Consider the following 20,986-nt stretch of genomic DNA (forward strand, 5'->3'; position numbering starts at 1 on the left):
TCTTGACACTATATAAATACTTAAATAAATCAGAATTGGATGTGTGTTCCAGGCTTTAGTCGTGGTGGAAAAGTGATGTGTCAAGTCACTCAAGTGCCTTATTAAACAACAAACATACTGAAATACAAAGAGTAGCTATTCTAGAAACAGCAAGGCAATAAGCATTATTTTAATCAACGATAACCTCCATATACTGATTGCTAACACAGTGTAACGCGAATACCTAGCCCTAGCAGTTAGTTATCCTCCGCGCCACTAGAGGCCGCTAGCGCTGGATGTCTCTTTTCTATCCCTTCCGCCTGTTTATAGTCTCGCTCCCGGCATCCTTTGCCCTCTTCTACCAGCTCGGTCCAACATGGTGGGTCTTTTTTGCGAGTGTGTGTGCAGTGTAATCCTTTGCCATCCTGTCTCGTAGCTCCCAATGGTGGCTCCTAGGCTCCGGTGCAGGTCTTATGGTTCCCTCAGTGTCCTGTTGCCGTGAATATTGCCGGCGGTTTATGCCCCATATGAGTATAAGCCGGCGACGAATGAGAGCGGCGTAATGGAGCCTCGGCTGCTTGTTTCCTGCACGGTCCTCTGCACCGCGGTGACTGGGCGAAGTTCGGGAATGTTGCTAGGGAGCCATGTAGCGTTGTCGGTGCTGCATAGCTGCTTGCCGGGCTGTTTCTGTATTACAGAGGAGGGCTGTGGCCTTTCCTCACCCTGTCTAGGCGGCTGCTGTACGGAGCTCTCATTTCCTGTCGGGTACGGATCTGCCATTGAGAAGAGAGAATCCTCGTTATATGTCTATATTGTGCATGTAAATGCTATGTGTGAATGGCAGTTTGTTTTTTTTAAAGCAAAAGGGTTGGGTTACTAGAGTTGTACAATTCATACTTTTTTTTCTGTAGAGAAACAAATTCGAAGTACAGTGTAAAGTGTTTCTTTTGGCTGATGGGTAAAGTGTTAGCAGCTCTGGGATTCTATTGCTGTCTATGACTCTGTGTGCTAGCCTTACTAAGGTTTGATCGAAACCTGACCAGGTAGCACTGAGTGATCGGTAAGCCTGCCACTTGATTCAGTACAGTGCCAATGAAGTTGTTGAACTACTACTACTTCTCCTGCCTACTTAATTGAGATTTATAGCCGTGTTATGCACCCTTTATTTATTTTTTAATGCCCAATACTTATTAGAAAAAAAATAATCTGTTGTATGTTTTGGAATCTAGATTCTCTGCAAGTTTGATCAAAGAAGGCAAATTAGCCAGAAAAGCAGTATGTATTGGGACATTTCTCCACTGTTCCTATTGATTCAATGGCCTCAGTGAGGTTATTTTCCTACATAGATTCAGGTAGCATCAAATACCTCTTCCTGATCTGTGCAAGCTAGTTTTCTTTCTGGTTTCAGCTTAGTAGAAGAGAGATGGTTGGAAAATTGGGTATAGGTCCGGAAACGTATCCGTGGCTGCGTTTTTCAAACCTGATGAAAAACTGAGTCCCGGATACTAATGTTGAAAATAGCAGCCAGCCTCACCCAAGTAAAAAACGGATCCGTCTGCGTCCGGATCTGCTGCATTTTCACGCAACGGATCAGGACCACGGATACACGCAGGGGTTTTGAAAGTTATGAGAAAACGCATCTCCAGCTCCACAGGCAAAAAACGGATGTTAAAACGGATAGCCTGAGCTTTATGATTGGCCCAAAAAAATCCTCCCACTCCTTCCTAATGATGGAGATGTTTTCTGTCAGGGAAAAACCTGAACGAAAACTGATGCACTTTCATCATTTTGCAGTACGGTGGGTACTTCCCCTGATCCGGACTGCAGTGTCCGTCCTGCAACCGGGTCTAGTTTGGACCTAGCCTAAATGTTTGTCAGTGATAAATAGCAACTCTATCCATACATGTATGCCCCTTGCGTCTAGTTTTTTTGTGTGGGGGACGTTCATTTTTATGTAAGCATGTCATGCTTGTGCACTTTGTAAAATATTGGCACTTATGAGGTCTGTGGCACAACCCTGCATCGAAAGTGATTGTGGTACTGTTTGTGTCCCAGTCATTGATACTGCAGGGATAGCATCATGTGAAGACCTTTCCCGTGTTTGGAGTCTGATCATTCTAGCTACCAAACCCTGTAGCCTTCACACACTTGGCTCTTTTGACTGCATATTCATTGGTTGAGTGGTAGGTATTCTGAGTTGTGGTGCCTAAGCTGAGTTGTGGTGCGTAAGTCATGTTGCATTGGATATTCTTTCTGTGGTTTGTATTCTAAATTGATGTGTGGTTATATCAGTGGTGTCTTGTATTTATTTTACATGTCAATAATTTAGGGACGCGTCAGGACAAAGACCGTGAAAAAGGCTGCGCGGGTCATCATTGAAAAATATTATACCCGGCTGGGAAATGACTTCCACACCAACAAGCGCGTGTGCGAGGAAATCGCCATTATCCCCAGCAAAAAGTTGCGCAACAAGATTGCTGGGTAAGAGTGTTCCAAATACCAGTACCTGTTTGCATGTTACCTGTAATGTCTATTTTCTTTGTGATGCAGTACAGTACCAATATTATGAAATAAGAGCAGATGTTTGGAGTTGTTAACTTTAGTGATAGCCTGTATCAGTACCAGGGCTGTGGAGTCGGTACACAAATCTTCCGATTCAGACTCCTCAGTTTATGAAACCTCTAACTCCGGGTACCCAAAATGACTCCGACTCCTTAGTATAATACTTACCAGGGCTGTGGATTTTGTACAAACTCATCCGACTTGTCAGTTTGTGAAATCTCAGACTCCACATCCCTTATCAGTACGTGACAGCGCTTTGACAGTCCCGTGCAATTGAGGTGAATGGGGTTGTATCTCAAGCTTTTAAAAAAAACTGCCCTTACAACTTTTGTTCCATTGCAGGATAGTGACTTTTATGTAAATTTGCACCATGCGAATGAGGGCCCATTTTCAATGCTGTGAATTTGCAGCATTTTCCCGGGATGCATTTCGAATGGGGAAATGCAGACTATTGAAATCAAGACTGCCATCCGAATTGCATGTAGGGGGAAATTAAGAAGACGTGCTGGAATTTTTTTTTTCTTGTCATATGTGATTTCCCCGTAGCTGTGCATGGTATGGATAGAGGGAATCGCATGCATATTCTCTTTGTAATGATTCGGAAATGCACAAGTGGAAATAGGCCCCTCAATGATACTCTGGTCCCCCACAGCAAGCTAGTTGTGGTTCTGGCCAGTCTCATAAACAAGGACGCAGTGGCCTGCCGACTGGCCAGTCGCCTGAATCGAAACTGGTTTGCAGTGGGGAACCGGAGGATTGGTTTGTCCAGGTGCGGGCACAAGATGTCTGCAGGGGGGCGGTGGAAGCCCCAGGTAAGTGTAATTCCTTAACTCCCCTCAGTTAAGGTTCCCTGTAAAATGTTGACACACTTTAGTTTTTCTCAGCAAGAAATGTGATGTTTGTGTACAAGAGTCTCTTGATGTCTGTGAGCTACCAGGACTGCTATTGTTCCTGTGGGAACTTCCTTTGAAGTTCAAGCATGGGGTGCCATTCCCTTGACCTCAAACTTTTTTTTTTTTTTTTATTTTTTTTTCTTCTCTCCACAGAGCCAAGTATTTGTTTTTGTTTTTTTTAAACTGTCACCTGAATGTATCTCTCTAAATATTTTTTGGACTACAGAATCTTAGACAGCTGAAGTGAAAAGGATATGGAGGCTGTCATATATATTTCCATGTACTCAATACCAGTTGCCTAGCAGCCCTGCTGATGTATTTGGCTGCAGTAGTGTTTGAATAACGATAGAAACAAGCATGCAGCTAGTCTTGTCAGATCTGACAATAATGTCAAACACCTGATCTGCTGCATGCTTGTTCAGGGTCTATAGCTAAAACAATTAGAGGCAGAGGATCAGCAGGGCAGCCAGGCAACTAGTATTGCTTAAAAGGAAATAAATATGGCAGCCTCCATATACCTATTGTTACAGTTGTCCATTAAGAGTGTCTCTTCTATTTTTATTTTTATTTTTTTATTTTTTCTGTGTTCGTACAAAAGACATATGTAAGCATGTCAAGCTTGAGCACTTTGTGATATATTGGCACTTATGTGAGGCCTGTGGCACAACCCTGCATCGAAAGTGATTGTGGTACTGTTTGTGTCCCAGTCATTGATACTGCAGGAATAGTATCATGTGAAGACCTTTCCCGTGTTTGGAGTCTGACCATTCTAGCTACCAAACCCTGTAGCCTTCACACACTTGGTTCTTTTCACTGCGTGTTCACTGGCTAAGTGGAAGCGGTCTGAAAAAAGCATGCAGCTAATCCAGTCTGATTTCAGTCAAAAACATCTCATCAGCATGCTACTTCAGGGACTTTGGCTAAAAGTATTATAGTTAGAGGTTCAGCAGGACAGCCAGGCAATCTGCATTGTATAAAATTAATTAAATATGACAACCTCCATATTTCTCTTACTTTAGCTGCTTTATTACAAAGCAACAGAGAAGTTGGGTTGAAATCAAAGCTGAAGCGTGAGGGCTGCCCAATTTCTTTACTGTAATGTGCAGGCAGAATGCTAAAGGGACATTTCACTGGCTTTAAAAATGTGTATCAGATGCCTGAGACAGAAACCATGTGCACGGTCCCTAAAAATAGGGATTTTCTGGTGACCTGCTCCCTGCAGGGAGATTGTTCTGCCAGCTTTCTGTTCCTGTGATGTTAAAGCGGATCAGAGATGAAAAACTAACTATAAAACGTAACTTGTCTATATATCTTATCTAAAGTTTAGATAGTTTCCACAGCAAATCTAGCTGCAAACAGCTTTAATAGAATATGATTATTTCTTCCTGTGATACGACAGCAGCCATGTTGTTTGTAAGCATTACACACAGCACTCAGCCTGTGAAAAAAAAAAACCTAATCCTCCCTCCTCCCCTCTGCCTCTGAAATCTCTGGCTAGTAATACCTCCCCCTCCGGCCCATTCTCAGCTCCAATGAGCCCTTGCTACTGTCTGAAAATGCCAAGGCTCTCTGAAAACCTGTGGGTGAGGCTTGTTCAATTTATAGGGAATTGGAGTATTAAAACAAAAGTGTTTGGCTTGAGGCATGCCCTATAAACAATAGGAAAGGAACACAATTATGCAATTGTAAAAGTTCATCTTTCAACCACTTTAAAGGGATACTGTAGGGGGGTCGGGGGAAAATGAGCTGAACTTACCCGGGGCTTCTAATTGTCCCCCGCAGACATCCTGTGTTGGCGCAGCCACTCCCCAATGCTCCGGCCCCGCCTCCGGTTCACTTCTGGAATTTCTGACTTTAAAGTCAGAAAACCACTGCGCCTGCGTTGCCGTGTCCTTACTCCCGCTGATGTCACCAGGAGTGTACTGCGCAGACACAGACCCATACTAGGCCTGCGCTGTGCGCTCTTGATGACATCAGCGGGATCGAGGACACGGCAAAGCAGGTGCAGTGGTTTTCTGAATTTAAAGTCAGAAATTCCAGAAGTGAACCGGAGGCGGGGCCGGAGCATTGGTGAGCAGCTGCGCGGGCACAGGATGTCTGCGGGGGACCATTAGAAGCCCCTGGTAAGTTCAGCTCATTTTCCCCCGCCCCCCCCCCCCTACAGTATCCCTTTAAGGTGCTTATCAAACCCTGTAATGTACAGATATGATACATAACCATTTGTAGTGTGAAATATTAACTTGCCTGTTTAATTTTTGTAGTTACGTTACACATCTTATGAAGCGCATCCAGAGAGGCCCTGTTAGAGGCATCTCCATCAAACTGCAGGAGGAGGAGAGAGAGAGGAGGGATAACTACGTTCCTGAGGTGAGTATATACATTGTACTTTGCAGTGGCTTTTAATAGGTAATGGAATTTTAAGTATTTATTTTTAGGAGGTGCTATGTTTGAAGTAAAAGGAATGAATAGGTTTGGGCTAATAAATAAAATAGTTTGCACTGGTGGGAATATAGGCAGATTATCATTGCATATATGGGCGTAAACGTCTGGAGAGAATTGCAGGTGTCATGGTGTTGCATGCGGTATTTGGTATAGTTTTTCTTTACTGTTGGGCTTTCTGCAAATTATTTCAATCTTGAGTCCTTTCATCCCTACTTGATCGTCCTTTCATCCCTACTTGATCTTTATGGCAAAATGGTGTGGTGTTGTGAAATGGAGTTTCCGTTCCACTTGAATGCTTTGCTTTGGATAGCTTTTCAGCCATTGTCAGCCTCCTGTTACTCTGGGTATATTCTCTTCTTGCCAAAACACTGTTGTACTGTCTGCTACATAATTGGGAGGCTGAAGGACAAGAGCAATGCCAGCCAAAATGTTTAACACTAGGAACTATTCTATAATGTAATTTTGTTTGTTTGCTGCCTGTGTATCCATTTTTGAAATATTCCCTTGTGTCTACTCCTGAGCATCCTTGGGATAGAAAGTGATTGGCATATTCTCACATAGGGCAGATTGGTATAAATCCTGATATGCGATAAACCTCTTATACTGCTAAAGTGTTTATTGCTGTCCGTAGCCTACAGGGAGACATTTCACTTCCTGTTGTGTGCTTCTCTTATTGAGGTCAGAAGTGAGAATTTTTCCATTCAGGATCCCAGACAGCAGTAACAATCGAGCAGAGATTTAACCATTACCACATTTCCGCCAAAACTATAATTTTTTATTATACTGTATGGAGGTAGTAACATTGATCTGTGATTTGGCCAATCATAATTGTGTACCAGGCTTTAGTCTGGCACACACGTCCAATTTTGATTGGCAAAATTTAGAGTTTCCATGTTGTATGGGAGCTTATCTACACAATGTTCATAGTATTCAAACTTTGTTGGCCCTCATACTACATGGAGGAGGTAAAATCAGCCCGTGATTGGCCAATCAAAATTGTTTGGACAGTCTTTCCAATGAGCACACAGCAGACAATTGGAAAAATTCCCAAGGGTTATAATTCCTCTCCCGTTTATAAAATTCTGTGTGGTAAGAAGGCCTAAGAAATAGCTGTGGTAAGAAGGCCCACTGATTTCTTTTGGAATATAGAAGGGGGGGAAAGAGGCGCCCAATGAAGTGTAAAAGTGTTTAAAAACACACTAAAAACTAAAGCTTGAGGTGGCGTACCTCATAGAAGACAACTCACTTAGAGTAGAAAATATTAATTAACAAGCACAGGCAACGCGTTTCGTGGAATCTCACCCACTTCCTCAGGCCAAATAAAGTGCTAATGCAATCTAACAGCCGTGTTCGGGGCGCCTCTCTCTGAGGTTTTTCAACAAGAGAGCGACCGTCTCCAGGATTGCTGGCTTACCTGAGTGGAGTCAGGTATAAGACACTCCACCTGCTTTAAGTGGTCGGTTGCCCCGTGTGCAACCCACCTTTGTGAGTATTCCCTTTTTTGAACACCTATACCTACCCATTCATCTGTGACATACTGCACAATTTGGGCACCCGTTGTCTGTTTCTTTTCCTAGTACCGTTTACTCTTTTGGAATATGTACCGTTTACTCTTTTGGAATATTTGCAACATACATTTGCCTTGCATTTGAATAACATATTAGCTGTGTATATGTGAGAATCATTAGATGTGCTGGTAGGGAGTTCAGTCTTGGTTAGTCCTCATTGTTTATGCTGTTGTAGAAATTAGAAACATTCCTTACATTTAACAAGTGCAGGTCATGTGCTGGACAGAATGATCATTTGCGTAGTGTGCTGCCAGGCAATAAAAGTATACGCACTTATATTGACTCGGCCTAGCAGCATGTATCTATTGGGAGTGCGAAGAAGGGACCCAGCACCGTCCTCAAATACATTCAAGCTATTTTTCATTAAGTAGGCCTTTAGTTAATGAAAAGAGCTTGAATGCATTTGAGGACGGTGCTTGGTCCTTTCTCTTTGCAATTTGCTGTTCCTGGAGACAAGAGGGACAACGACCAGAGCATGTTGCATTTGGATGGTTGGGTGCTGCCTACTACTGTCTTTTCGCTTATCAATGGGGAGGGGAGAGTGAGGCTTCCTGAATGAACATAGACAGAATTGGTCAAAATAGTTTGGTCAAACGTGATGTGTACTGTTTCTATGGGGAAGGGGAGATGGGGCAACGGAGCAACTTCTGGCAGGCGGTATAAGAGGGGTGAAGATGAGTGAAGGGGTCACTCTTTTTAAAGAGACACTGAAGCGAGAATAATTCTCGCTTCAGAGCTCATAGTTAGCAGGGGTGTGCCCCTGCTAAAACGCCGCTATCCCGCGGCTAAACGGGGGTCCCTTCATCCCGCGCCCCCCCCCCCCCCTCCCCGCAAAATCAACGACCAAACTGGTCGTAGATTTTGCTGCTCTTCAGGCAGGGCTAACGGCTGCAGCCCTGCCTCTCAGCGCCGTCTAAGCGGCGCATCGCCGCCTCTCCCCCGCCCCTCTCAGTGAAGGAAGACTGAGGAGAGGCGGAGATACGCGCTGACAGACGCGCGTGGGGCAGGGCTGCGGCTGTTAGCCCTGCCTCAACCAGGAAGAGATCCCTGGCTGGACGGAGGGTATTTCGGGGGGTAAGGGACCCCCCGTTAAGCCGCGGGATAACGGCGCCCTGCAAACTGAGGTCTGAAGCGAGATTTATTCTCGCTTCAGTCTCTTTAAAGATTTGGTCTTCTGGATCTTGACATTAGCTTGCAAGACATCTGTACACTCTGGAGTCTTGACTGAGTTTAGTATAGCATGTGTACGCCTATCAGACTGTAACTGAACAGACAGGATTGCTGAGGCAGGGAACACGCTTGACTGTTTTCGTACGCGTTTTCTGCACAGAAAAACTGAGGGGAAAAAACTCGCTTTTCCTGCATAGAAACCTACTTGGTGTGCAGGAAAACTTGCGCGGAAAACGGAGACTGGTGTCCTCTGCCTGACACTACTGGTACACACACATGCACAGTGATTGTCAACTGCAGGGTCAGGATGTAATACCTCGGGAGACCGTTCACAGCAAGACAAGACATTTATTTCTTGCTCTTCTCTGCAGACTCAAAGCATTAGTGTTAGAGAGTCTTGCTGAAGGACTCCTTATTGAATAGGTGCTGGCTTATAGAAGAACAGGAAGAGCCAGGATTTGAACTCTCAGGGGCAGAGCCCTTAACCAGCCACAGCATAGTGCCATATGCCTGAAGATGCATTTTGTTATTGTGAAGTGGTAGCATGGACACCGGCATGGCTTTTGGCAGGCAGGTTAAGGAAAAATGTATGATTTGCGATAAGTGACTTATCGGGGTGGCTGTACACGCTAGATTTTCTGCAAAATAGGTCTGACGGGCAAATACAGATTATTGCACTCTTATGAAAAGTGTAGCACAGCGTACTTGGCTAGGATAGAAGACCTGAGCAGAAGTACAGCGGCCAGTAGAGCCGCAAGATGTGAAGTCAGACCAGCAGCAACTGCTGCTGAAAGCTTCTACACAACATCCCACGGGAGTATACTCTTTGCAGCGTTTTAGGGGCTTCCACCTTCATCAGGTCACACTTGTTCAGTGTCCATAAAGGTGTCTGCCCAGGAACAATTTTTCCTCAATCTGTGTTGCTCGCCAGGATTGAACATGATCCTGCAGACAGGGCTGTGGAGTAGGTACAAAAATCATTCAACTCCTTTGTTTATGAAACCATTGACTCCAGGTGCCCAAAAATTGCTCCCACTCCGCAGCCCTGGCAGTGCCAGTACATAAATCATCCTACTCAGATTCCTCAGTTTATGAAACCTCCAATTCCAGGTATGCAAAAATTGCTCTTCTCAACTTAGACTCCACAGCCCTTCTTTCAGGTGACAATGCATGGGCCCCAATGCTATACAGTGTTGCTAAGCAACAGTTGAACAATGTATTCAATGGGGTGACAGGCTGTAATATGGAGTGGCCCAAATGGGTAAGTGAAGGTGGGAACAATGTGATTTACTATCCAGCATGCCAGATTATTAACCTCCTTGGCGGTAACCCCGTGTGTGACACGGGGTAAGCCGCCGGAGGGTGCCGCTCAGGCCCTGCTGGGCCGATTTTAATAATTTTTTTTTTTGCTGGACGCAGCTAGCACTTTGCTAGCTGCGCCAGCACTCTGATCGCCGCCGGCCCCTTTGCGATCGCCGCTATCTGCTGCGGCGCGGGGCCCCCCCCCCCCCTCCAGACCCCAGCGCTGCCTGGCCAATCAGTGCCAGGCAGCGCCGAGGGGTGGCCCGGGACTCCCAATGACGTCCCGACGTCAGTGACGTCATCCCGCCCCGTCGCCATGGCGACGGGGGAAGCCCTCCAGGAAATCCCGTTCTATGAACGGGATTTCCTGATCGGAGATCGCCGAAGGCGATCGAAGCGGGCGGGGGGGTGCCGCTCAGCAGCGGCTATCATGTAGCGAGCCCTCGGCTCGCTACATGATTAAAAAATTTTTTTAAAAAAAAACCTGCTGCGCTCCCTCCTGGCGGTATTTTTCATACCGCCAAGGAGGTTAAGGACAACTATAACGAGAGGGATATGGAGGCTGCCATATGTATTTCAGATCTGACTATATCAGGAACACCTGATCTGCTGCATGCTTGTTCAGGGTCTATGGCTAAAAGTATTAGAGGCAGATGATCAGCAGGATAGCCAGGCAACTGGTGCACGTGGGGCACTATACTAGCTATCCTGGGGCACTATACTAGCTATCCTGGGGCACACTGGGCACTATACTAGCTATCCTGGGGCACTATACTAGCTGCACCCCCCCCCCCCTTCCCGGGCCCCAGAGAACATTTTGGACGGTTACCGGTCCCTGCGCCGAAAAAGGTTGGGGGCCCCTGCTTTAAAGGACTTCCGAGGCCAAATTAAAAAAAAAAGTTAAATACCTGCATTATTTTCGAAGGCACGGAGGACGCCCTCTGTGCTGTTCCGCTGGGTCCCCGCCGCTCAATAGCCACCCGGGCCAGCTCCCGACCTCACAAAACAGCCTGTAGCGTGGATCGGGGGGTTGGCCCTAGAGCTGCGCAGCCACACTCGCGGCTATGCGGACTGCGCAGCCGCAGCCAGCTCATGCGGCCATGTTTGTAGAGTCAGGAGAGCCCGACCCGGGCCTTGAGGTCGGGAGCCGACCCAGGGGGCTATTGAGCAGCGGGGACCCGGCAGAACAGCACGGAGGGCGCAGCCGGTGTCCTCCGTGCCTTCAAATATGATGCAGGTATTTAACTTTTTTTTTTTTTTGATTTGGCCTTTAACCACTTGCCGACCAGGGGATTTTTCAGTGATCGGTGCTACGTGGGCTCTACAGCCCGCAGCACCGATCAGGAGTGCAGCAGGGCGATCAGACTACCCCCCTTTTTTCCCCACTAGGGGGATGTCCTGCTGGTGGGGTCTGATCACCGCCGGCTGCATTTGCTTAGCGGGGGGGGGCTCTTCAAAGCCCCCCCTCCGCAGCGTTCTCCATCGTCTTGTCCGCTCCCTTCCTATCCCTCCCCCTGTGAGCTGCGCAGGACGGATTTCCGTCCTGCGCATTGAAGGATAGGCTTCAGCCTATCATATGCCGGCGATCCCCGGCCAATCAGAGGCCGGGGATCGCCGATCTGCCTTATGGCGCTGCTGTGCAGCAGCGCCGTATGATGTAAACAGCGGGGATTTCTTCCCCGCCTGTTTACATTTTGCCGGCGAGCCGCGATCGGCGGCTCTCCGGCTGTTCACGGAGACACCCTCCGTGAACTGACATGGAAAAACCCTCAACCAGTAAACGCCATTCGTCGTTAGCTGGTCGTCAAGAGGTTAAGTCCTTTAAGCGATTTCTGAATGCTGAGCACCGCATCATCATGGTAATCTGGATTCCGACCATTGTGTCCATTGGATGCACAATATTTACTTATGAATAATGTACAGCTGAGCAGTACATTCTGTCCAGAGGGGAGTAAGGTGTCCCACTGCAGCTCACAGCTGGAATTGCAGTAGCAGTGAGCAGAGCCAAGTGAACATTGGAGGAGAGCTGCTGTTACGGGCACCTGTACATACTAGATTGTTGTGGACAACGAAAATCTAGCTCACTTAGCCTGCATTCTTCTACTTCTAGCTTTTTTGTAATAATGATTCTGATAAATTGGTTGATGTAGTCAGTGTATAGAGCTGTGATTGTTAACAGGAAATATGTTCAGTGTTCGCCCCAGAATTTTTTTTCCAGCTGGGTGGCATGAAAAAGTAGCTGGGTGGGGCGAGATGAGAATGCAGGGCCGCTGCTTCTCTACTTACAGCAGAGGAGGTGGTCAGCCGATGACAGCCGGGTGCTCACCAAAACTAGCCGGGTGGAGCACCCGGCTAAAAGCCTGGAGAGAATACTGATGTATCCAGTTTTGTTTTTATTTAACTTATAGTGAGAGTACAAATGTAGAAGGCAAACTAGGAATCCCTCTGTGCAGTTTTTCGAACATTTTAGTGATTTCTCACCTGCTAATTGGGTTGTAAGAATATTCCACTTTTGCTGCATCTAATTGGGCAGTAAGGGTGGGTGTGAAGATCTGAAAGGCTATTCCATAGATGCACTATAAAGCGTTGTAGATGTCAGTACTATATAAATATGGCAATCATTTTAGCACTTAACATCTATCCATCACTTTAGCAATGCAGTTTGCATGCTTACATTGATTTTTACTATGTTTTGGGTGCAGATTGTTTTACTCCCATACACTCCTGCAAATTGCTCTGCCAGCAATTCAGAACCATCATATGGGTACACTGCAGCCATATGTACCTTGTCCTATGTTTATAAAGAAGAACTGCACAGCCAAATGGCTCTAGGATGCAAGTGTCTTTTTTTTTTATTTTATTTTTTTTCCCCTGGTACACAAAATGAGATTTACTTCTAGATTATTTCCAACAGGTATGATCTGATTTTCATAGGAAAAAAACGGAAAATCGTTTAAAAATCATATCGAACCTGTTGGAAATTATCTGCCAGAAAATCTCCTTGTGTGTACCAGTTATTAGACACTGAAATTGGCAACTTTTATGCAGATTGACTGTTGCATAATACCCCATTCTGAAAACCAATTAGAAAGTCATTTTTGTTTAGCGTAGCCTGCTGACAATCCAATTCTCACAATCTCCCCCATGGCTGCTGCCAGGTGTCAAAGCAAGGTTCACTAAATTCAGTTGTTTGAGATTTTTATTTAGACTGCCTAGTTAGTTGTCAGATGATGGGAATGAATAAGCCAAATGTGCAGCCGTCAATGTCTAGTTCTGTTTTTTGTCCTATCCTGCCTTCCCTGGTGGATGCTGAAGATTAAATATTTTGATGGGTCCCAATTGCTTTTAGTGCTAACCTTTGCTCTAGTCTAATGGTGTGTAATATGCATTGTTTTTATTTGGGCTATATTTTCTTCTTTTAGGTATCGGCCTTGGATCAAGAGATTATTGAGGTTGATCCTGACACCAAGGAAATGCTGAAGTTGCTGGTAAGTGTAATTACTTTTGGTAAAATTATGCTCAATAGTGGTTTGAGTGATCTTAAAGCGAATGGGAACCGCATTTTAAAAAAAAATGAAGCAAATACTTACCTAAGGAGAGGGAAGGCTCTGGGTCATATAGAGCCTTCACTCTCCTCTCTGTGCTCTCTATCCTGTACTGGCATCCCCCCCACACCCACCCGTTTCATTCCCCCGTCAAAAGGGTATTTGGAAGTCTTCCTGAAGACGTGCGGCTCCATACTGCACACACGTGAGCGTGCTTGTGCAGACGCAGTACAGGGCGGCCCTTCTTCAGGAGCACTCGGGCTCCCTGAAGACTTCTGAAGCCTCCTTCGGCCGGGTAAAGCAGTATTTGTCTAATTTAGTCAAATACTGCTACCGGGCGAGCCAGCACTGGAACGAGGGGACCAGGAGAGGAGCCGGAAGGCTCTATAGGACCCAGAGCCTTCACTCTCCTTGGGTAAGTATCTATCTCATTTTTTTTAAATCTGGTTCCCATTCACTTTAAAGAACAAGCGACACCCATGCTAACCTAGAAATAAAAAACACATATATAAGTAGATAAATACTACCTCTACTTGCATAACAGATGTATTGTGCTATCCACGTAATGTTTCCTGTAAATTTGTCAAAGGAAAAGCAGAAAATCCTTTTCTAGGCAGTGTCCATCTTGCCAAGCTAATGCTTACATATCCACCCTGACTCTTGTTTTCCCCCCTCCCTTCTCTTGCTCATTGTGTATTCATTAGCTGCCCTCCTCCCAGAGTCTTGTTTTTTTTTTTTGTTTTTTTTTACACATCCAATCACTGAGTCACCTCAGCCTTGCTTGTAAACACAAGTGATCAGCTAGGCAGGGAAATAAATGGAAGAGGAGGAATATATTATAGATAAAAAGAACTCCCAGCATTCAAAAGAACTCCCAGCATTTAACTCTTTGGCACTGTTTGGCGCTAGGGCCAGTGCTCCTAAAGTATGTAATAACTCCAGTGTTCTCCCCAGAAATTTTTTCCAGCCGGGTGGCATTAAAAAGTAGCCGGGTGGGGTGTGACAGGGGAATTCAGGGCCGATGCAACTCTGCTTACCGCAAAGGATGAGAAGGAAAAACGATGACAGCCGGTGCTTACCAAAATTAGCTGGGTGAAGCACCCCTGTAAAAGTGCCTGATGAGAACACTGAATATTGGTCACTGTTATAGTTGCATTTCATATTAGGGGTGATCATTGCATTTAATAAGTCACAAATCATACAAGGGTGTTTGTTGCATTTCAAAAGGAGGGGGGGGGAATTTTTGCTTTTTATATGGATGTTATTTGCTGCTGGTGTCGAGGGGTATTGCAGATAGTGCACAGGGGTCAGTATTATACTAAATTATCTGCAATACTGCTGGACCACAGCAGTAAATAACATCCATATGAAATTACATGCATGTGAACTCTGCAAGAATCACTCCCCACCCACACACTGCCCTTTCAAGCCGCCTGCATACACCTTCAACACAGGATCTGTGTTCCATATTTACTTTTTTGCATCAGTGGGCAACTTTTAACAGACTTTGCCCAACTACCAGAGCCAGATTTGTGTTTTACTGCTCTAGGCCAACTTTTTACAATTGTAAATCAAGTAAGGTATAAGCACTTATGGGCAATGAAACAGGCTGACACGGACAGCATTCAGCACCATCCTCCATCTCCAGCAAGTCAGCTTATCTAAATTGTTTGTTTGTTTTCCCAGGTCCCCTAGCTTGAAAGCTCTGCAGACTGAAATATAGCAGATAAAAAGTGCTCCTGCTCATTAGTGGACACATAGATCTCAGTCATACCAGTTCCTGTGAGCATCAGAGCGGCATAAATCAGAGCAGCTTGTGTTGAAGAGAAGCTGGAGAGGGGGGCGGGGCGGCAGAGCTCAATGCCATGTACTGCCTGATGTTATCTGTGCTCTGAGTCGGCCTCGGAGCTGTGTGGATTCGGAAGGGATGGGACAGGCTGCTGACATTCATGCAGCCAGCCCAGGACAGAGGGAACACATTAGTTTCGCTGGGTGTGAGAGAGAATCTGCCCGCAGCTTCAGGCTTTCTCCACAGAGAGCCTCCCTCCCCCCACACAGCAGTAGCCTGCCTGCACTACGCTATCACACTAGATGTGTATCGGACAGCCGCCTCTCCACTAGCTGAGCTGCCTGCACGTTAACACATGTGAATGCAATGCAGACACAGGCAGCCAGCAAAGTGGGGCGGACTAGCAGAGTAAATACTGTAGAAACACAGCACTAGGGAGAAGCCGATGCTGACACACTCCACAAGGCTTAAAACTCAGCTCACTCCCGACCCGTAGTATGCAGAGCATGGTCCCGCCCCTTACAACCTACCCAGCCAATCGCTGTACCAGGAGGAGGTCACACAGGCAGAGAAGTCTCCTGCAGTGTATAGCGGAGACTTTCGCTGTTGTCTGAGACGGCCACTGATAGCAGGCAATGAAGTGCTCATGGCTGCAGTTTTACAGCACCACTTTTTTCTAGTTAAACGGGCAGGAAAGCAGGTGGGCGGGCATTCAAATCAGCCGGGCGGCCCGCCCACTTAATTAGGCCTGGGGAGAACACTGAACTCCAAACCATAACAGCAGAAAAAAAGTTTTGAATGCAGGATTAGCATCTTTATCACTTAATGCACTCAGACCAGTTGCTGTTGAAATTTGATTTTTATAGTGACAATACCGCTTTAAAGGCCCGTACACACGCTCAGCTAAAGTCTTTTTACACATCCGACAAACAGACTTTGCCGTGTTGGACAACCATCTTGTGCAAAAACGTATCCAGTGGATCAACTCATACAATTGTTGGGGAGATATTGTGCAGTTGGCCACGTGTGCACAATGTCATTTAAACATTGTTCTCAGTATTTAAATGAGTAGGTTGTTTGTAATATTGGTGTGTGTGTGGCAAGAACTTGTTGTTTCAACTAAGTTGCCAGTAAAGTAGTTTCTGCAGCGTTGGTTGATTTCCGACTTTTGCCTCACGTGTGTATGGCCTAAAGGGACAATTCTCAAATCTTTAGCCAGTATGGATTCCTGATTGTTCTGGCACCCTGCATCGAAAGTGATTGTGGTTTGATTAGTGGCCCAGTCATTGATACTGCAGGTAAAGCATCATTTTGAAAGACTTTCCCGTGTTTGGTTGTTGCACATACTTCTCAAACCCTGTTCCTTTCAAACACTTATTTATTCTTAGGCATTTGTTTATTATGTTGCTTTCTATTAAGTTGCTGAGCCATGGTTTGTGTATTTACATGAAGATAATGCTTTACGTATACTGCATGAAGTGAGATACTTATATTTACAGATACTATAGTGAGTCAACACAGTCCTGACAAAATAGTTAAAGGAGTCCTTAGGGGAAAAAAATAACAAATGAGCTTTACTTGGGGCTTTCTCCAGCCCCTTGCAGCCAACTGTCCCACGCTGTCACCTCCGCTCCCCGCCGCTGTCCCGGTCTCCGCGCACGGTATTCAGGCCGACCTTACTGCGGCTGCGCTGCTGTCAATCGTGGCCACCTTGCCCGTGTCGTACTGTGCAGTAGTTCTGCGCCTGCGCAGCACGCCGCGGGCAACGTGACCATGATTGCACTTCGCGCAGCCGCAGTAACAACCACCTCTGGGTTGGCCTGAATACCGTGCGCAGAGAGGAGGTGACTGCGTGGGACAGTCGGCTGCAAGGGGCTGGCGAAAGCCCCAGGTGAGTAAAGCTCATTTGTTGTTTGTTTTTCCCTGATGACTCCTTTTTAAAGAGCAGAACCATGTGCTTGGAGGTTACTGACATTTAAGCCAGAACCACACTATAAAAATTGCTTCCATTCGCTTTCATTAAAAATTGCTGCGATTGCATGCGCGCTCGTGGTGATTTTTACCACGATTTTAATGAAGGAACGGGGTGGGTGTGTGTATTTTTTTTTTGTTTTGTTTTTTTAAACAAGAGCTCAGCAAGCGCTAATCAAACGTAAGCGCTAACAATAGCGCTTATAGTGTGGATCCGGCCTTAAAGGAGTTATCTGGCAAAAATACCGGCCCCATGCAGCCATCCTGTGCCCTCGTAGTCACTCACTGCTGCTCTGGTCCCACTCTGTCAGCTAGTTTAGTTTTTGCCGACCTTGGGGTCGGTGGACCGCATTGCGTACATTTTTACGCATTCCCGCTAGTGCAGGAACATTAACACATACATTTTACGCGTTAGTGGTTCAACACGTAAATTTTTACTCGTTGAACCACTAACGCGTAAAAATGTATGTGTTAATGTTTCTGCACCAGCGGGAATGCGTAAAAATGTACGCAATGCAGCCCGCCAACCCAGAGGTCGGCAAAAACTAAACTAGCTGACAGGGACCAGAGCAGCAGTGAGTGACTACGAGGGCACAGGATGGCTGCATGCGGCTGGTAAGTGAACTACCTGCGGACAGACGCAGTTTAAGTCTACGGCGGGTGGCGCTGCGGTTCTAACCGGACGTAAACTCTACGTCCCATTCACCACCCGTCGCTGTCGTCGCTCTGTCTCCGCCGCAATGTGCCGCCCTGCTGCCTCTATGACGGCAGAGCACTGTGAGCCGGGCAGGAGCCGTTTTCATTGGCTCCTGGCCCTGTCATTCCTGTAAGCTGTTCCCATTGGCTTACATTGAGTGACAGGGTCAGGAGCCAATGAAAGCAGCTCCTGACCGGCGCACAGCGCTCTGCCGTCATAGAGACTGCAAAGAGAGCAGCCTGCAGTGGGGACGGAGCGGCAGGTTTTAGCGGTGATTCGTTGGGAAGTGGCGGTTTACTGTACCAGCACCCTCTGGTCCTTAAGGGGGCAGAGGGTGCTTGTTCTGAAGTGGTTAAAGATCAGGCATTCTGTTTTTTTTTTTTTTTTTTTTATTTAATGCCCCTGTTACACTGGGCCACTTTCTTTGTGTTGTTACACCGCTGACCCACTGCAAAGTCAACAGCGCATTATCATGCCACTTTCTGGGCAACGGAATGCTTGGAAGTCAGCGGCTGACGCTGAAACTTTAAATTTGGCGATGCGCATGCGCAGGATGATGCAAATACGATGGGGAAGCTGGGAATCCAAGTGACATGACATAGTTCCTGTCCAGCAGGGAGTATGTCACTAGGCAGTGAAGATATGAATCTAGTGTTTGGCTTTGCAGTGGGGACAGCGCATTGCAAAGCTTTCTTTGGATGTAAAACCAACCTAATGCTGAGAATACGCCATGTATTTTTTTTTGGGGGGGGGGGGGGGGGGGGTTGGCAAATTGTTTGATCTGATTTCAATAGTTGTTTTCTGTTCGATATTGAAGGGAATGGAAATCGATGGGAAGAATGATCGGCCAGTAAATTTGCCAAAAAACTTGTTGTGTATTCCCAGCATAAAGGAGTTTAGGGAATACTTGTACAAATGCTAGGCAAAACTTAGCTGAGGCAGCCATTTTTTACCACCTCAATAGTTTCTATTTTGCACGGTACACAACTTATATCTGACATGGACCTCTTCTTAAAATCTTTATTAGGGCACATTCACACTTGAAAGCGGAAAGTGATTTTTCAGCGGAAAAATCACTGAACACTGCGGCGATTTTTCTGCGATCACGTTTAGCGCTTCTATAGCACTGAAACGCGATCGCCAGGAAATCGCCTGAAAATGGTGCAGGCAACGCGCTTCTTTTGTGTTTTTGGGCGATTAGCGCAAATCGCCCAAGTAAGAACGGGCCCATAAACTTTTATTACACTAGCGCTTTGCAAAACGCTCAAGTGTGAATGGGCCCTTAATCTTAAAACTGAACTAGTGATAAAAACAAAAAGAAACAAAGCTGCAAGATACATTAATAGTTGCCAGTTTTGAATATATATCCATGCTAATCTGTTTTGTGTGTTGTGATAATCTGTTTATGTATATATTACGATAAGCGAGGCAATTTTTATCTATGCTTAAACCATGATTCTTTCTATTTTCAGGACTTTGGCGGCTTGTCCAACTTGCAGGTGACCCAGCCAACAGTGGGAATGAACTTTAAAACACCTCGAGGCGCTGTTTAAATGTTTGTATCATACTTTCCAATAAACTTGGGAAAACCACATGCATATTGTGTTCTTCATTGCTTGCCAGGCCAGAATACTACTTTGCTTTATTTTTATGCCCTGGACCGAGTTAGTATAGTATAGAAGAGCACTTCACAGAGATTTCCTTTAAAATGACTCATTTTGGGGGGAAAATTTCCATAGGGCTGCTGTCCTTCCACTTGTAACTCGGCAACAACAAAGGGATGGAGTAGCACACAAGTACCGGGTACACATTGTGCTGAGGCCTACAATCTCCGCACCAACGGAACCATGTCGATGTCGCAGAAACTGGTGAATGGGCTGCAACCGCCATCAAGTTAAAGCTCTTTAATGAAGATACAATGTCAGCAAGACTTATAATATTGTATTTCTCAGACTTCCCTGTGATGTAATTAGTTGCAGTAAACCAAAGCAGCACATACTAGGTGGGGAGTGGTGCTTTGCTTCAGTGTGGTGGAAGTATTTGGTAAAAAGGAGAAGTCCCATTGGCAATACAGCTAAATCTGCAAAGGACAGAACACCAGCTGAACTGCACTGGCAAATACATTTGACTTACGAGAATAGTTTCATTTCCCACTATACACTTAATATGATTGCTATTCGTATTTGCTGCCTTCATTTTTGGATTCAGTTGGGCTTTAAAGCGGACCTGAAAGTGGAACTTCCTCTCTGGTCTAAAAGACGAGCAACAGCATAATGACCTTTAGGGAAAACATTTTTTTTTTTACAGCTGATAGAAATCCTAAATAAATCTGCAGTGTCTATTTCCTGCTTTCATGGAAGCAGACATGGGGTTAACATCCTGTTTACAAATTAGCTGCTCTAAGATTCCTGAGCTGACAAGCTGATTAAATCACACTGTGATTAGTCACAGATGAGGGGGAATTATACAGGCTAAACTCTAAATATATACAGGGTGGATTTCATTTTTTTTTTATTTCCTTCTGTCCTGTGCAAGAGTTCAGGTGCACTTTAACTTCCAGTACCAGGCTATGTGGATTAATTTTTTGAATAAAGATTTTTAGGATGGTGTTATCGCTGTCTTCCTCTTCGTCCAAGAAACTGTCTTGTGACTTGCAGTGACATTTTAAATGGCCTGACTTTACAAAAAACAAAGGGGTTTTGTTAATGTCTTTGTCAGACTGGGAAGAGCCTAGAACATCTGTCAGCATTTTATTGTGGCTCCTAATTTCCCTTACCTTAGACCACCAATGTCTCCATTAAATTTATTTAAAAACTCCCCCTAGGGGATGTGAGCAGCAATAAAACATCAAGGTTCTATTGCCTTATCAAAATGAATTCTTTTCTGAATGTAATGCTGTTAGTCAAGCTAGGATTAGTAACCTACCTGCTTGCCCATGAATCATTTTGTTTAAAGAACAAGTGACACCCATGCTAACCTAGAAATAAAAAATGCATAAATAAGTAGATAAATACTAGTTCTACTTACATAACAGATGTATTGTGCTATCCACGTAATGATTCCTGTGA

General features: G+C 45.5%; 1 protein-coding gene and 3 non-coding genes across 4 annotated transcripts; all 4 read left to right on the plus strand.

Annotated features, from left to right (window-relative positions):
- The first annotated feature begins 286 nt into the window (after positions 1 to 286).
- RPS17 (ribosomal protein S17) lies at positions 287 to 19,510 on the plus strand. Its single transcript, XM_068275641.1, has 5 exons — positions 287 to 358; positions 2,309 to 2,460; positions 5,696 to 5,801; positions 13,339 to 13,404; positions 19,391 to 19,510. Exons 1-5 carry the CDS (start codon positions 356 to 358, stop codon positions 19,469 to 19,471), a joined length of 408 nt encoding a protein of 135 aa, XP_068131742.1. The 5' UTR covers positions 287 to 355; the 3' UTR covers positions 19,472 to 19,510.
- Positions 1,995 to 2,126, plus strand: LOC137564853 (small nucleolar RNA SNORA71). Its single transcript, XR_011030917.1, has one exon. It is a non-coding gene; the product is annotated as a small nucleolar RNA SNORA71 (small nucleolar RNA).
- On the plus strand, positions 4,102 to 4,233 carry LOC137564855 (small nucleolar RNA SNORA71). Its single transcript, XR_011030919.1, has one exon. It is a non-coding gene; the product is annotated as a small nucleolar RNA SNORA71 (small nucleolar RNA).
- On the plus strand, positions 16,494 to 16,623 carry LOC137564852 (small nucleolar RNA SNORA71). Its single transcript, XR_011030916.1, has one exon. It is a non-coding gene; the product is annotated as a small nucleolar RNA SNORA71 (small nucleolar RNA).
- Positions 19,511 to 20,986: the final 1,476 nt, after the last annotated feature.

The sequence above is a fragment of the Hyperolius riggenbachi genome, chromosome 3 (genome assembly GCF_040937935.1).
Source record: "Hyperolius riggenbachi isolate aHypRig1 chromosome 3, aHypRig1.pri, whole genome shotgun sequence".
Lineage (NCBI taxonomy): Eukaryota > Metazoa > Chordata > Amphibia > Anura > Hyperoliidae > Hyperolius > Hyperolius riggenbachi.